Here is a 17897-nt window from a genome sequence, read left to right as displayed (position 1 = left end):
ATCGACGCGTGTCGTTGAAAGAGAACTCCCATTTGTCGCGCGTATGTACGTACGTTGGAGCGTGTACGTAGGTACGTACCTACTTACGTGTCTCTAGCCTCGGGGGTAAGAGGCTACGCGAACCGTGCATAGCATTCGTATAAATCGTCGGCGCACGCACTTACGGCCGTTGTATGTCACCTACGCGAATACCTATAATTTAAAGTTATAATAACTAGTTGCTGGCCGGTTCGCTTGCCGGGGCGCCGTCTCTAGATGCACGTGCGGCATTGTACGGCTCGAAAGACATAGAAGAGGAAACGAGTCGTAGCAACAGGTAGAGAGAGAGAGAGAGAGAGAGAGGGAGGGAGGGAGGGAGCGGGGCAGAGAAAAGAAAAGACCGTCGAGGGGCGGAAGAGCGATAGGAAGACTCTTATCTCCGCCAGGCGATGATTCACACTCTCCGACGGAGAAGGTGTCACTGCTTGTATGCATAAGCGCGACTCATTACGCGGCCATCTCGCCGCCATCCTGAGAGCCCACGTGCCTTCTTCATCGCGGTATATGCAAATCGAGAGATTGGATAGTCCGTAACATCCTCGCGTTTCACCGTTTCATCCTCGTCTCTACGTTGGTCTCTCTGGGTTCGTAAGACTCGTTCGAAATCGACACTGCTCGCGCGATCCATCCAAAAGATATATTTTTTCTATCGACTTTGGTCAAAAATGTCTATCTCCTTTCGAGGAAACAAACGTAACAAACGATCTTCGTACCGAGAAAGACGCTGCTCCGTGAAATGGACAAACCAACGACCATCGTTCGTCGATTTATTACTTTCTATCCTATCTTCGCTAATTCGATCAACCTGTGCCTTTCTATGGATCGCGAGAACTACGCAGACTTCCCGCGTGCGCGTCTGATTCATTTCGTTTCCGATCCTAGCCCGTGCAAGCGACGACGTTGCATAGCGTGCGGAGTCGTATCCGCGCCATAAGCGTAATCCAAGTTTCGTCCATTACCGCGATACGTGTCGTCGAACGATTTCGAAAAGAATTCGATACGAAAGATACGTTTATTCCACGATCGAAACATTTCGAAACGATTACGATCTAGACGATATCGTCGATCTACGAAAGGCGAGACGACGAGGAAAATGAAAATTCGTTAAATCGAAGGACTCGACGCCTATGCGCTCGACGGACGCGTGAGCGCTCGACTACCACTCTTCGTCTACGGACCACGCCGTCATTTTCATAATGACAATGGCCCGACAGCCCACACGGGGTGCCCATGATGAGTAGTTTACGGTGCGACTCCCGCCACCTTCGCAAATCCCAAGCCGGTCGAGTCACTGGTCCCTGTCGGTCTACATCGAGCGACGTGTCTCGTTAACTATCCTTCGGCTTAACGATTTCATTAGGTTTTCACAGCTCCTTGACCGACCATGAAACGAGATTGATTTAGAAGAGACAATTCGAGCGGCACGCGAAAATGCATCGATACGCTAAACTTTGCCCGAGTATCTTACCTATCGTCCTTCTTAGCCTTAGTACTCGTAGGTCTTTGGAAAGATCGTACCGTTGCGATAAAGCATATAACCCAGAGGGCGTACTAATTGTAAGTAGACGCTTTTTAACGAGCGCAATTAAAGGAGTACAATCGAATCGTGATTCCGCGAGAGGAGATACACGGACACATACGTATTGGCAAACGTTATCTGAGGAGTGTCATCGAGGTCTCCGTAGGAGAATCTGGATCGGTAGCTATACCTGTTTCACGAAGAGACGATTACGATAAACTCGAAATCGATAAGGATCTCGTTTATGAGGGGAACCTCCCTGGTGGGAGGAGTACGGAGGATGATCGGCCGAGTTTCTCGAGATTCTTAATCTAATCTCTAACGGAGCAATTATCGTTCCTTTGGAGAGGGTCAAAGCCTCTCTCCGGCGAGGGCAGGAAACGCGAAGCACGTTGCACACGGATAGCTAGGCAGGAAGGTAGGTACCGCGCGAAGGAGATACGCGAAGAAAACGGCGCTCGACACTTGCCGCGATGAATGCTCGTGCAGATCGGTAATCTTAATGGGACACCCACGTGCACCGCGTATCCCGGGGGAGAAGCATCCTCGTGACATTAGAAATCGTGCCTCCCAGAACGCGCATCGTATCGATTCGACACGATTCGCACCGGCATGCACCGTTCGTATTCCGTTAATTGCAAATTTATCTATAACGTCGCCGTCGCCGTCGCCGTCGCCGTTGCCGTCGCGTAGGTATCTCCGCGCAAAACGTCCAATGAAAAGTCGTCGTCTCGTTCTCGAGATTAAGTCGAGCGAGACCGTCGCGATCGAAATAATCCTCGCTTTTCCTCCTTTTGCTCCGTTACTGGTCAAACCAATCGATTACTCGTAAGGCAACTCGGTAAATCAGTCGTAACTTTGATTTTTCTATTTCCTTTCCTCGAGGTACGCCTTCTAAGGCGTTCGCTTCTTCGGTTTCTTCCGTTTTTCTCGACGTTACACGTCCATTCGCTCCTCGTCTCCTCCTCGTTATCGGTCATCGGGAGATGGCAAGTAGCTCGAGTTAGCACGAGCGCGAGTCGCTCACATTATCGTCGAGCGTGACTCATTCGATGTCTGTCGCTCGACCACGCGTGATTATTTCACGTTTGAAACCACCTCCGCGGTGGTAGGTATTAGCTATACCGTCGACATTGCCACCTCCCGTTTCCGCACCGGCATTGCGAGCTCTCTACCATCGATCGCGTTGGCAGCCTCGCGCTCGAACTTTATTCCTTTCTACTTTCCGCAACTTTTATTCCCCTTAACGTTCTTTCCCCGTCTCATCTAATAACTATTTCGAGATAATCGTTCTCTCATTTACGAAATACATTGCAATGTCGAGATTATAGAGCGTAAATCACGTAAATTCGAAGCGCCTTCGAAGGAACGATATTGAAATCGATTTATTTTCTATTAGAAAGCCCATTAAATGCTAGACAATAACAGCGTCGCGGTAATTTACAAAGTATTCAAATAGTTGCGCGAGCTGTTGATCTTGATCCATTATAAAAACGATTATTCTCGATCGGGGAACGTGATCGAATGATTCGCGATTACCGCGACCAGAAATCGTAATAATTTGATCAGAAAGGTTTTTCTTTTCCAGGAAAATGAATAATGTAGAGGAATGTGAAAAAATCGGTAGGTCGATAAGTCTTAACGCCTCTTCTAAAGCCAACAACGCGTCGCGTCGTCGCGTCGTCGCGTTTCACTTATCCAGAAGACATTTAACAATGGTACGCGAACTAAGACAATGCATCGTTAACGTCTATCCGTTCTTCCGTCGCGATTTTTCACCTGCCCGCTCCCGCTCGGTGAAAATAAAGAGCGAACGCGCGGCCACGTCCTATCGATCCTCCCGACGTCAGGAAAGAAAGAAAGGCGATTTCGAATACCGCGCGAGCTCACTAAATCCGTACGAATCCTACGAAAGTCTTGCCGGCTGCAATTAGCAGCGTTAACGAGACACTCGAATAATCGTGAACTTCTTGCGAGGGTTAATCGACATTTGCAAACAATGAAGTGACGTGAAAGGTAGTATCTACGCGGTTATAGCTACTCGGCTCGGCTAGCGTAGGAAACGTTAATGGGCGTCGTTAAATATCTTCCAAAAATTCTTCCACGCCGTAAACGTATTTCCGGTGAATCGATTCGCAACGTCGATTCGGTTTAATTCGATAATAAACGTCCAATTTGAACGAGACGTTTCCCTTTTATTCTCTCGACCATCGTTTTGCCACAAACGTACGAACTCTCGCTTTTTTTTCCTTCTTTAACGAAGCCCATAAGGAAGACGACGCAAGACCACTAACGCACTAGAATCTCCATCGAATCTCCATCGATAGGACCAACGATCGAACGTCTTCGTTTACCTCCATCCAGCTTCCCCGTCTCCCGCTCCCTGCTCTTCTTGCGACAATGCGGACTAACCGGGAATGCAGTCGTAAAACAAACGATAGAGAGATAATATTTTCCAGCGAGCAAACAATGGCTAACTTACGGCGATCGTAAACAATCCCCTTATCCGCAGGTCGTTAACGCTGCATAATAACTTTCATCAACCCCCGCCGAGCGCGCGTACCTACACGTTGCCTATCGACATAGTTTCGTTAGGAAACTACCACCACCTCCCTCTCCTCCTCCTCCAATTTCGCATCGTGCTAACTTCGCGATCGGGCTTACTTCGACCAAAAACGTTTACGTTCCTGCAAAACGGGGGCTCGCTCGTGATCCATTAACGCGAACAAAGTGAGTAGGTACTCGATAGTAGTCGAGAAAAAGGCGAATTTACGTTTCGCTCTGGTACCCCAATAGAATCGATTGCGCAATTCTCGCACCTTTAACATTTGTTGACCGTTCGCGTTTCCTCGCGAACCGAGACAAAAGTCCTTTTCCTCTGAACCGTCCGATGACATTTCCGAATCACAGAAAAGAAAGGGAGATAGAGAGCGATAGGTGAGAAAAATCGCTCTTGATAACGCCTCGATTTCGGGCCTCGCCGCGCCCACGTGCACCAGCGAATGATCTATTTACGATCGAGCGTGATCTATCGGCGATCGACGAACCGTGGGTGTCGGACATTCGATCCACGGTACTGGATATCTCGCCGCGGTGAGAGGTCATTCTGACTCATTTGAGCCTCCGGTGCGATGTGTTAACGACGCCGGCGCACGGTCCTAGTAACTGCAATCATAATGCGCGATTATATAAGCATAAACTAAGAGATACGATACCAAGGCGAATTACATCGTTCGTATCGTAACTCGTACCGTGCGAGCGCTCGGTAAGTTTAACCGAGATACTTTACGAGCTACAAAAGTGAACGAAAAAAAAAGCTAGAGGATGAAAGAGCGCTAGGCTTCGACCTACGAGCGTAACCGAACGTAACGCGATTACGGAGCTCCTCGTACTTTTATTTTTCCACGATAAATCGTTTATCGTGCGACTGCGTGTCACCGTGATCTCTTGAACGTACAGGATCACATACGGGCTTAGCCCGCGTCGATAGCCCTTTTCGTCTTCACCGAATAAAATCGACCGGTATTTTCGCACGAAAACGATGTTGTTGAGAACGTCGAACAGGAAATACAAATGATCCTTGGCTGGATTCGAAAGAAACGTTATTAATCGTCGAAAGATCAAAGAACGTTGTCCCTGAGAGAGAGGGAAGCAAACCGGCTTCTTAATCGCGTTAATTTGTAAATCATTTGGGGCGTTCGTCGAAGCTGTAAAAGAGAGGAAAAAAAGAGAGAAGAAAAAACGAAGGCACGGCAGGCCGACGGGTCTATACACGTCGTCGCGGAACACCCCCCGGGGAGGTTCCGACTCGGTGCGGCGTGATATATCGATCGAAGCTCCGATTGCGTAAGTGCAATTAAAGCGATCTTGTAATAGTCAGGTCGCGTATAATTAATGAACGAAATCGCGCTGACGCTCCGAGCGCGTTGTTGTCTATCTTTGCGCACGATCTCGCCACGGGCAGACTGACTAAGCGTAATTTGCCATATTGTCTCTAATAATCCCAACTAATTAGTTTGCTCTCTTACTTGTATGGATCGTTAGGACGGAAAGGCGAAATCAAGACGTAGACGATTAGAATTTCAAAATAAGAAGAAAATACGGCTTTCGTCCTCCGATTGTCTACCGTCGCTCGTAAGGCTATTGCGAACGAGCGAACGGTCAAAGAAACTAAATTGAAATGTAAAAGCGGACTAGGAAATAATCAAGGTCTCTCTCTTTCCTTCGCTCGCTGCTCCTTCTTCCTCGGCAAACAGCGCATAAAACCCGGCCGGTCATAAATCCGCGACCTCCGGCCAGCGTGATAGCCGGACTTCGTTTCCCTTTCCTTCCCTCTTACCTCCTTTCTCTGTTTCTCTTTTTCTCCCTGGCCAAGTGCCGCCTTCGCCAACGTCCTCCGCATCGTCTCCGCATCGTCGCATTACCCTTGGCTCATGCGCAGAACTAATTCCATCCTCTAATGGATCCACGGGCTCTCTTTGCTACCGTATTCGCTATGCCGAGACGTTAAACAGATTTAAAGTGGCTCTTCTCGGTTGGACTGACCTTTAGCTTGACCCTCTTCGAGATTCAAACGCGAGCTCGTGATTGATCTTCGAACCAAATGAAACGGATTGTCGTTTCAGGTAGATAGACGGAGGGAGAGAGAGAGAAAGAGAGAGAGAGAGAGAGGCAAAGAAAGAGGGGGGGGGTCCATTTCCCAATGCCTCGCATATTTGTAAATCAAAGCGAGCGGGGAGACGCGGTGCGTGCAACGCAAATACGTCTCTTTCCTCAGCCATTCACGCCCACCGACACGACCGTAGCCACGCGAGCATAACTGACTCGCTACTAAGATTTATCCGGTCCACCGTGATCTTTTAACGGAGCTTTCCTTTGTGTTTATTGGCTTCACTTACGGACGAACGTTTACGATGACCGTGATGTGTAATTAAAGTAACACGACACCTCGCTCTGTAATGAAGACGCTTTATAGAGCTTCGGAATGAGATAGAACAAAAGAGAAAGAGAGAGAGAGAGAGAGGACGAGTGGTCCAGAGATTGTCTATCCTACCAACGACATTTTATACCTTCGTCGCCGTCTCCGAGTGATATAAGAAGCGCACGCTCTGCATATTTGCATAAAATGCAAGTGCCGGCGTTAAGCCGTCATGGATAAATAATTATCTCGGCTGATTTGTAATTAATCTTGTCAGATTTCCGTTAGAAACTTGACGCGTCGTTAACGTTTACAGTTCCATTACTTTTGTCCGTTTAACGACGAATAACATTCTCGTTTATAGATCCTAAACTCATTCGGTCGTGGTACGTCGATCGGTGTATCGAAGGATTCGATTCTCGGTGAATAACGACGATCGAAAGAGGCACGAAGAAAAAAGGGTTCTTGGAGGAGTCTCTTGTGCAATTTCAGCGAGTCTTTTTCTTCTTCTTCTCCTCCTCCTCCTCTCTTCACGTGCATGCGACATAACTTTCGAGAAACGACTTCTGGCCGGGTCTACGGTGGACAATCAGATAAGCTCGAACGCCCGCACGATCTTACGTAACTGTACGCGCGTTACGTCGTATAAACGAAACTCGCGACACACCGGGAGTTAAGCGCGCTCGCTACGAGCACAAAGCGAGAGCTTCGTTTCTCGATGAGAAAGAAAGGAAAGAGAGAAATAAGAAAGAGATCGTTTCTCGATGCCATTAGTAGGTACTACTCTTCGAGAGATCGCTCCGAGAGATCCTCCACGAGAAGTGTCTCCTTCCCTTTATTTCTACCTCCTTATATATATATTTTTTTCTTCCCTTTTCGCCGCTACTTTTCTTTCCTTTCACGAGAAACCGTGTCTTCTCAATCGTAGATAAGAGAATGGTCTCGTTAGAATATTTTATTTAAATCGGTATCAACGCTCGAAAACCTCCTCCTCTTGCGTAATAACGCAACGTGCATACGATTTCCTATATCAATTTCGAATATCGTTCGATAGGCAAGAAAACTAAAGAAATTGTGAAAGAGGATACAAAACGTCGTGGTATCGTAAGTTAAGACGGTGATATCGTAGAATCTTGAAAGCTTTGGAATTCGTACGAACCCGCATCATCGTTCTTTCTCGGCGCCGTGCGCATATTTTACGAGTTTTTGTAATCCTCGTTTTTTTCTCATCCCCACAATGATGTCCCGAATCGCGCGAGGAATTAGTCGTCGAATAAAACAGGACATCTTTTCCAATGGTTTTTTTCATTAATATCATCTCCATTCGTTACGTAAAGAATTAAATATTTTAATGATATCGTTATAGGAGTGCCATCCTGAGCTAATTGGCTAAAACTGTTTATGAGATTGACGATTAAAAAAAGCGCTCGCACACAGCCGATAAAGTACCAACTGATACTGAAGTAGACAACTCAAGTACCGTCGATCGACGCTACAGACGGTTCGTCTCGAGCGCGCCAAATTGAATTGATTTTTACGGAGAGAAGGGAAGGCCACAAAAATAATGTGAGATAAAAAATGTTTTATAAATCGAACGTTCTTTTAACATATAATTCGGGAATAATAAACATTATCGGACATGCTTCGTATGTACAAAATAATAATATACAGAGTGTGCGTGGGTGCTCGTGTGCCAAACTCTTTTGTTCATGCACATAATGTAAGAATAAATAATGATGTATTGTCTGTGAGAGTAAAATCAAAAATCTCGAAAAATAGACCTTCTGAAACGTCAATCGTTTCCTCGTAAAGCTAACAAGTAGGAAGAAAATTTGGTCGATACTGTACCAACGCATTAACGCTATTCGTTATAATTAAGTAAACAATAGGAGTCTACGATTGCGATACGCAAAGATCCGGAAAGATCGAGCATCACCGAAGACAGGTGTAATATCGTTCACGGTGTTGGAATTTTTTGTCATTTATTTTTATATACTGCTTTTCCTCCAATAAGAAGACTAGGAATGCTCTGCAGTAAAAATACGAATCTTACGCGTTTAGATATCTAAAAGCTAAAGACTGGAATTGAATTAGAAACAAGAATTGACATTTCCTACGTCTTTCGCGAAATCGATTTCTCAACATCGCGCGCGAGATAAAAAATTTTTGATCCGTTTAATCGGTAAAATTATTTCGTGAAAGACGAAGAGAAATCAGAATGCCAAATATTTCTCTAAATTCCAGCTGTACGATTTCTGCCAACAAAATCAATACATTACATTATGTATCGATATAATGATCATTTATAACTAATAACTTTTCAAGCTTTTCACTGTTCGCCTCTTAACGTTATTCTAAATTGACATAACAGATCGAATTCCCGTTCATCGAGCTTTCTTTATCCATTAAAACGAAGAAACAACCTAGTTCCTATATCTCTTCAGAAAGCTTCTCTTTGTAAATTAATAAATAGTTTTACGATACCGTACAAATTTAACAATTAAACGAATATTAAATTAATGAAATTCAGCGAGGATAAAATGACAACAGAATCGATAAAGATCGATCGAGGTCGCGCAGTCGGCTTGATAACGTGAGTGATCGTGATTAAAAATGACCTAATACATTTACAATTACATATACATACTACGCTACATATAAGTAAAAATTTATAATAATTGCAACGAAAGATATTGTTACGAGCTTAGATAAAACACGTTTTTAAGAAATGTCATGGCTCTTGCCATTTGCTCTTTCAATATATAAGATTTTATCAAATGCTATAGTTTATGTACCATAATGCTAGTTTCGTTTTTTCATTTTTTTCTTTTTGCTTTTCTTTTCTCTTTTTTTCTTTTTTTTTTGTTTTTTTTTTTCGTTTGAATCAATTTTTAATATCTTTCAATATTATGCTGTCGAATTACAGTGATAAAAACGTTGTAGAAAGTGTTCGAAGTTGAAAATAATATCATTCTTGATATTCGAAAGATACTTTGTCTATATATAAGTGTTATAAAAATAAATAAAGCGAGAGCGGTTCACTACTCTGCATGTGTGCACGTAAAATAATAGCATTTTCTTTCTTTTTTTTTTTTTTTTTTTTTTTTTAATTTAAAAGTCTTGCGGAATATTATACTATCCGGCTCCGTTTAAAACGAACCGTCTCTCTTCTCGTACTATTATGAAAATGAATAAATATAGACGTCTATATAAACGGAGAAAAAGTAAGGAAACACGTTGACTCTATAGAATTAATCTCTTTACGATAAGATATCTATTATTCGAGAAAGGAAGAAAATGCAAATTTGTTTCTTTTTCTCTTAGAGTAAGTCGCTATAAAATTTTTTACGTAGATATTAATATTGTCGTTGGTGAAACAGTGTCTCTATATATCGATAACATCAGATCGTAATAAACATGGCTTAATTTTACTATGTATGTATCAGTCTCAAAAGTAGATCGAGCGGAAGTCAATCGATGTACAATTTAGGATCAAATTGGCCAGTACTTTCTTTCTAAAATGTCTCGACAGTCGACGAACGCGTGCGCCTTATTGCTAACGAAAGCTACGCAATCCACTTAAGTATCCTATTATATCTTCCGACCGACTAATGCGACGGAATATCGTCTTGTATCTATTTTAGATCTCTAACTTTGTTTTATTTATACGCGAAAAAATCTACAACGAGGTTTAAGGCTTCGTCGAACGTTTGACCTTCTGGTCGCACCTTCGTATTTCTAGGAATCCGGCGTAAATATTGATCGCACATCTAGTACAAAGATTGTACGTTTAAAAAGGAAGAATATTTTGGTATACATTGTTTTGGAATAGCCGTAGCTTGTAAAACTGGCCAAGAATTCTGGCAGCGATCCAGAGCTTGATCATCAATTGGCTCTACCATAAACTTTCTCGGTAGAACAAATGTAACGAAATTGTTATTCTTTGGCTCTTAAAAAGTTCTAACAAAAGATATATACCGCGAACTAGCAACCATCGATTTAAATTCTAAGCTCCATTCTGCCTCTTTATAACTCGTCCACGTACGTTATACGCTTGTATGTCTTTTTACAATGCAACGGCGGCCTCCACTGATCGGTTAAACTCTATACATCTATACATTATCTAAAACTTTTGACTAGAGGCCACATCAGAGAATGGAGACTTCCTCGGTATCCTTGTTATTCGTTGGCACCATGGACACCATTTCTTCCGTTTGTACGTTCCTCGCACTGCCATTCTTACTGAGTTGCCTCGTCGAGGTCACCATTCCTGGCAGAAGATTGACGTACTTGTGCACAGTGTCTTTCTGTTGCTTGTTGGAATTCTGGCGAGAAGCAACGAGCCCCTTTACCGTTCTTTCGAGACCTAACAAAGGAATTGTACCGTCTTGACTGGAAACTCTTCTGTCCGAACAGAACTCCAGATTTTGATTGTCATCGTGAGAACTTATTTCGAGTAGAGGTGGACTCGTCGTAATCGACGACGTTGGATCCGACGATTGCGTGGACTGTTGTTGTTGCTGCGACCAGGGCAAAGAGAACTTTCTCACGCTATTCGTCAGATGCATCTCCATTTGCCCGGTATGTTCCAGCTGTACGCTCGCGAGCGGTACGTCGAGGCAAGGAGATAAAATTCGAGGATTCGTCGCCAAAAACTCGACGATCTCCGGTGCCGACGGTCTCTCGTTTTGATTTACGAACCAGCAAGAGTACATCAAGTTTTCTCTGCGGGATAAGAAACAACGTTAGTTTCGATGAAATTTCGCTGACCTCTGTGAATTGTCTTCGTTTCTTCGATCCGTTGTCTCGAATACTCACAGCGGCGACTTGACGCCCTTAGGAACTACGAGACAATTGCCGGCCTTAACGTGAGCCAAAACCTCGTTATTGCTCATCCCTTGGAAAGGGAAGCTCCCAAATGTAATAATCTCGTAGAGCAAAACGCCATACGACCATACGTCGGAAGCAGCGCTGAATATTCCCAAACCCAAGGACTCCGGTGCCATCCATCGTACGGGTAACATACCTGCTTGGCATAAGAAACGATTCACGATTGAACAAAGTCGAAATGCATTGCAGATGTAAGACGGTCGAACGATTCGTTTAATGAAAAAATACCTTTTCTATTGAATCTATAATAATCGTTCTCGTACATCGGTCTGGTCATACCAAAGTCGCCGAGCTTAACGACTCGTTGTGCGTTTATCAGGCAATTACGAGAAGCCACGTCTCTGAGGAAAAGAATTTCGATTAACCGCGATCGGAATTAGTTCGACGAACGGATTACTTCGATACATCTGATAAGAATGATTTACCTGTGAACATATTTTAATTGCGCTAAGTAACTCAGAGCTCTGGCAACGTCCAAGGCCATAGCCGTTAATTTTTTATTCGATATCTCGTCCGAATCCTCGTAGCTCTGATCGTTTACCAAATGTCTTCTCGCGAGTAGATACGTCTTCAAATCACCGTACAGCATGAATTCCATAACCGTGAGAACAGGTTCGCACTTTAAGCAAACGCCGAGCAGCTTGATGATATTTTTATGCTCGAACCTTTTCATGACTTCGAACTCGCTCAAAAAGTCTGATTTTTCGTCGATCGAGCTTCCAACCTTTAAGGTCTTCACCGCGACAGCCAGCCAACCCTTTTCAGGGAAAAAAGTTTCGCCACCGTATACCGTACCGAAGGCACCCTCTCCGATCTTTCTATTGATCACAACTCTATTTCGCGGTATCTCCCATTTGTCTAGGCTCGAGGTATCCAATTTGGAAAAGTCAAGACCCAAGGTCTTCATATATCTCTCGTGAAGGCGAACTTTCTCGTCGTACCTGGTCGAACAGAAAAACAAAGGGAAAACGTTTGCCACGCTGTGCGAAAGAACGACAAGATCTTTAGGAACTTTACTTACTTTCTCTTGACAAAAATAAAACCAATGATGAGCAATATTCCGAGCAGGCCAAAACCAATGATGTTAACGATCACGATGGCTGCTTCGCAGGAAACTTCCAAAAGTTCAGCGAGTCCGCTGAAAACGCATTTAGGAGGAGGCTCCGAGCCGTCGTCGGGCATAGTTTTCGACAGCCATACGAACGCGGATATGTTTAGATCCAATCTTCCGCCTGTCACTTCGTTTCCCATTTCTGAAATGTTTGGATAGAAATTTCCAACGATGTGCATTTCGTTATCTATATTCTGCACGACATTGATGATGGAGTATCTGGACGGTCCGCCAATGAACTTGATTCGACCAGAGACCTATAAAAAGTTGAAATAGAAGAGAGTCGTCCTAGCGGATCTATCGTCCTATCGAAGGAAGGTATTACGAACCCCGTTAAAATCGGTAGCACCGATGATGCTGGTCAAACGATTGACCGTGTCATTGCTATGAAGCTGAAATACGTAGCTTTGATTTTCTTTGAGTAGAGCATCCATCGCGTAGGCATAGGTCCACATGGCGTCGTAGGCATACCCAGCGTAATTGGACGGCACTTGATTTCGCAAATAACAGAAGGACTCGTAACGATCGCGCCATTGCCGCACTGTTATACCTTCCTGCATGATATCATCGTCCGATGCAAAGTACGCATGCGACAGACCGAGATGCCCATTTATTGCTTTTGTCATCTCAATCGTACTGCACGGAACCTGCTCGCCTTGTGCGTTATATTGATCGGTATCGTACCACTGTGTACGAAGCCATAAAGGCAAGAACCAAACGTATCCCTAGAAGGAACGAAACGAAGGAGCAAAACGAAAGTTAATTTTTTTTTCATATCCGAAAGATACGGCCTGGGATTTGAAGCGATGGAAGCCTTACTTGGACAGCCGTCATTTCCAGTTTGTACGCTTCGCACATGACTTGTCGCGCGACTTGATCGTACACGTCGGCGATAATTATCCTCGCCCGTTTCTGCTTCAAATCTTGAAGGCTCTAAAAGAATAGATAAAACGATGTTACAAAATACGAGAAGCGAGCTAACAATGATTGATAGATCCGCGAACGCCACCTCGTTACGCACCTTCGTTATCACGTCGGGATCCCATTCTCTCGGAAACTTTGCATTCGCCACGAACGTAATGCCATTGTCGCGTAGCATGTCCTGCATGTAAGATATGTATTCCGTGTACTTTTGTCCATCTTCGGTCAACGACGCGACTCGACGCCATCCCAATCGCTGAAGAAGATACAGATAGACGTATTTGTACTGTTTATTTTCACCGATCGTTCTGAAGAAGTGAGGGTATCTAGTTCGATCCTTGAAGCTGGACCCTTCGGCGCTGTAACTGATGATCACGGTCTTGTAATGGTTCGACACGCCGACCAGCGGTTCGACGGTCTCGGAGCAAGCTGGTCCAAGAACGCCGACGAGCTTCTCGTAAAAATTATGGACGATGTAATCGATGAAAGATTTCATTACCATGTCGGACTTGCACTGGCCGTCGCTCGCCAATAGCGTCAGGTTGTAGTCCCTCAAAAGACTATTGTTAACGTTTATCGCATCTTTCGCCATTTTGGCAGCGAACACGATAGATTTGGCAGTGTAGGACGTGCCGGTCATTGGGAATATTCCACCGACATAAAGAGTGTTTTTATCGGCATTATTCGGCATCCACCTGTACATCGCGTAATTTATATTGTCCGTAAGCCAACCGCAGGCGATCTTCGCCTCGTCGACGTTCTTCGAGTACAGGTTGTATCGATCGATCAAATTTTCATACATCGCCGACGTGAACTTGACACGATTTATGCTCTCGAAGGCAAACTTTGCCGCTGACTCCAGTCCCGTCCAGACGACTTTAGTCAGTCTGTTCGTCTCGTAGGCGCAACCCAGCTGGGAGTTGTTCGTACCGCAACGTGGAAAATTGAGGCTCACGAAATCCCTCTCGTTGGGTATCACGACACTCGGTGTCCAATGAACGATGACCAGCGACCTTTGCCTGATTGCGAGTAAAAGAAAACATTGCTCGTTATTGACATCCCGATATGGGAATATAAACGGATCCAATACCTGATGTCGGAAGGAGAATTTAGCGACTGGTTAGTGTATTCCTCGATCAGACTTTTCGTCAGCTCTCTCAGATGAGATCCGACCCAAGCTACTTTGACGTAAAGATTTAAGCTGTCGATATCCTCTTTGACGAAGGACGTTACGTCAGGATGACCGGCCAGGAGTAGAGCGCAAGGTTGGGCCTGCTTGTCGGAAGTTTGGCATTGCCGAGGAACGTACATACCGTGCTGACAAAAGGACGTCTCGCAGTAATACCCATTCGTAATCGGATTGATCGTAAAGTTCTTGATCCGAAGTAGATTCGATTCGGAAACGTCGAAGCGTGCTGCGCTTTCCCGATTGACAAACGTCACCCAGCTATCCTCGATGCTGTACAATTTCTCCGGTACGAACCAGGCAAAATGTCCCGGTGGCGCGACCGCTCCGCATTCTTTCACGTCGTATTTGTTCAACAACGGCATCGTATCTTCCTGCGGCGGTATCCATACCTCCATATTTACCATTGCGTCGGGAAACCTTTTTTAAGGAGAACGATACAAATACACCTTGTTTCTTTCTTTTTCCTCGAATCGACGAAACGTGCGAATCTACTTACTTTCTAACCCCGGAAACCAAACGGTCGGACAATCTTTCGTAAATATCTTTGATGTAAGAATCGTCGTCCTTCTCGACGATCTCTACATCCGTATAGCCTAATACCTCCTCCAAAAAGATCTTGGTAACGTGAGTGACTAATCTCTGAGTGATCTTTCGCGAAACTTCGAACCGCAAGCCAACGGTTTGACTGTCGACGATGACCAACCGTTTCGGATTAACTTCTGCGAAAAGGATATCGAAGTGAAAGCTCGTAATTGTTACTATCATAGAGCATGCATCGTCGAACCATGCGTACCTTCTAGCTTCGTAAGGCAACGATCGGATTCGGTGATCTCGAAAAAGACCAGAATCAGCAGGAGGCCAAAAATTCCCCACGATCTCGGCATCTTGATCTGTGCTTCCTGAAACACAATTTTTTTTCTTTTCATCAAACGCATTTACAGTCGTAACGTTTAAGTACTCTAAGTAATATAATTTCATTTTTAATTCAATTATCGATGTCGCTTAAACGCACGTAGCTAAATAGACGTAGTTACACGTGTCGTCGCGTTTCTACGTAACGACAAACGATAAACTCGCGTAGTTCGCGAAAGGGAACCTTGGCTGCTTATAATTGCGGAGATAACGCGAGTATTTTCACGATATGACGAAAACGAGACATACCTACGATACGCGCACGTTCCTCGATACCGTTACCCCTGGTGCGTGCGTGCGTGCGTGCGTGCGTGCGTGCGTGCGTGCGTACATGCGTGCGTGCGTGCGCGCACGCCTATGTGCCTCGGTATACTGCAAAACGGACTTGAGCTCTGGGAACGAGCTTAATTGACCGAACGTCTGGGAGCAACTTTATGCGCGTAGATAGCTGAGTTATTAGACCGTTTAACGATGCAATAGCAAATTAGAATGAATATCGACAACACTAGACTAGTTTTTACGCATGAAACATCTTTGATGACGTTTAATTATAGCAATTTCCAACCATATATCTCGAAGAAAATATAAATCGAGTTTAGGTAAATTACGCGTAAATGGGTTTAAAACCAATGGCCACCGTGATTTATAACAATTTATTTCTCGCTAAGCGACGCTCGACCGTAGGCTCTTAACCATAGCCGCGAACTGTTAATGCAACTCGAACCGCATCAAATTTACGATTCCATCGCGATGAATTTCAATGTGACAAACATTATATTCGACATATAAGTCGGGGTCAAAAAGCGAGGGTTGGACGTGGAAGCAGACACCGAGACTTCCTGGCGCCTGCCTCGCGTCTCGCCGAAACTAACTCGAGAAAACGTTTTCTCTCGATACGTAACGAGCAAATGTGTTTTCGTGAAAACAAAATACCATTTCGAAATAATTATTTGCAATAGCGTAAAAAAAAAATATCGTTGCCTACGAGCGCTATCGATCGTCGATAAAAGTTCTTCGAATTTGATACTCGACGTAATTCCCTCAATTCGCAGAATGAATATATCTGCTATGAAACAAACATAACAACGACGTCGATACATCTTGAAGAATAGCGATTACGGAATATCACGTCGATGGAGATAAAAGATTAAATTGGATCGAACGCAGGCACTCGTAGCAACCAAGTAAAAACCTTCGAGACGATACTTTTGCCTGCGCGCGACGCGATAACGCTTTCCTTTCGATAAACAATTTTTTTCAACAGGACCTTTGCCGTTTAGACAGGTGTGACGCATCGACGTGCTATAGGATTGGTCGAACGTACATATATTGCGAACGGCTGTTAGTAACATCGTTGCCGAGAACAAAGACGAAGACGACGACGACGACGACGACGACGACCACGACGATGGGAAAGAGCGACGCAACGACGAGAAGCAACACGAGAAACACGACGAACGCGTGCTATTCTGGGACGGTCGACGGCATTGCGACGGTGCCTTGACTTCTCACCGTTCTTCGTCGTTGTCGTCGTCGTTTCACATGGCACAATTTGTTGCCACCATCAGCTTTTCCACCTTTAACGCTTTTCTTCCTTAACGGCTAACGTCGCCTGGGAGAAGGAAAGCCGTAAGATCGACAACGGTCAAGGTCCGCATTACTTAGGTACTATACATATGGAAGTTTCTTATATTACGACGTATTATCTTTCGTAGTTTACGATAATATTTTTACGCGACCTATTTCCCGCAAGAGTTAAATGATCCATGCCGAACGATACGAAGATCGACGTTACTCCTCCAAAATCTGAAAACATTCTAATTTCGTAGAGAGAATATACGAAATAACATTGATACGGATACAAGGTCGAGGGTTAACGCGGCCGTCGAAGCGTACACTACTCGTGCGTCAATGAGAACGTACAAGGTTACGCTACGAGAAAACACAGTTTGCCTACTTCTCGATAAAGCCTCTTCCCTTACTCGTTACGTCGTACGACTTCATTTCCTATTTTACGTTCTTTCGATCTCCTTTCTTCTTCGCGAAAATAATTCGCGGCTGTCAACGATTTGCTCGACTTTTGGAAATAGAGAGTACGATCTTGGAATATCTCGAAAACTTTACGATCTCTATTACATACATATATTAAGTAATATCTCATAGCTGGTAAGCGGTTACGAGCGATATTTTCATTCTCGTTGCGTCATGTAGAGACTATTACGAAGTAAATAACAACGAATAGTAGGGTATCGTCCGAGGGCCTATCCGACACGTTCGTTTAAAGTGGGCGACACGAATGACGTTGGAAAGAAGATAGAGATAAAGAGAAACTGGGGATCGAGCCATATAATACGATCGCAAATATTAAACGATTGCAATTTAGTCGTTTTGTCGAGGC

General features: G+C 44.5%; 1 protein-coding gene across 6 annotated transcripts in view; it reads right to left on the bottom strand.

Annotated features, from left to right (window-relative positions):
- Positions 1-8043: 8043 nt before the first annotated feature.
- Positions 8044-17897, bottom strand: part of LOC122631609 — a 17546-nt gene continuing 7692 nt past the window's right edge. For 4 of the 6 annotated variants that reach the window (XM_043817525.1, XM_043817527.1, XM_043817528.1 and 1 more), the window contains exons 2-12: positions 15381-15486; positions 15084-15306; positions 14489-15004; positions 13499-14417; positions 13297-13410; positions 12807-13202; positions 12388-12734; positions 11792-12307; positions 11595-11707; positions 11295-11505; positions 8044-11201 (exon numbers count right to left, since the gene is read on the bottom strand). In XM_043817525.1, coding sequence (XP_043673460.1) covers positions 10625-11201; positions 11295-11505; positions 11595-11707; positions 11792-12307; positions 12388-12734; positions 12807-13202; positions 13297-13410; positions 13499-14417; positions 14489-15004; positions 15084-15306; positions 15381-15471 — 4023 coding nt within the window. In that variant the 5' untranslated portion in view covers positions 15472-15486 and the 3' untranslated portion in view covers positions 8044-10624. Of the gene's footprint in view, positions 11202-11294; positions 11506-11594; positions 11708-11791; positions 12308-12387; positions 12735-12806; positions 13203-13296; positions 13411-13498; positions 14418-14488; positions 15005-15083; positions 15307-15380; positions 15487-15748; positions 16312-17897 lie in introns of those variants that run through there. The other 2 variants (XM_043817526.1, XM_043817524.1) reach the window with 2 other exon arrangements.

This window comes from Vespula pensylvanica, chromosome 9 (genome assembly GCF_014466175.1).
Source record: "Vespula pensylvanica isolate Volc-1 chromosome 9, ASM1446617v1, whole genome shotgun sequence".
In the NCBI taxonomy this organism is placed as follows: Eukaryota; Metazoa; Arthropoda; class Insecta; order Hymenoptera; family Vespidae; genus Vespula; species Vespula pensylvanica.
The sequence above is the reverse complement of the archived record's forward strand: the minus strand, read 5'-3'. Positions and strand labels throughout refer to the sequence as shown.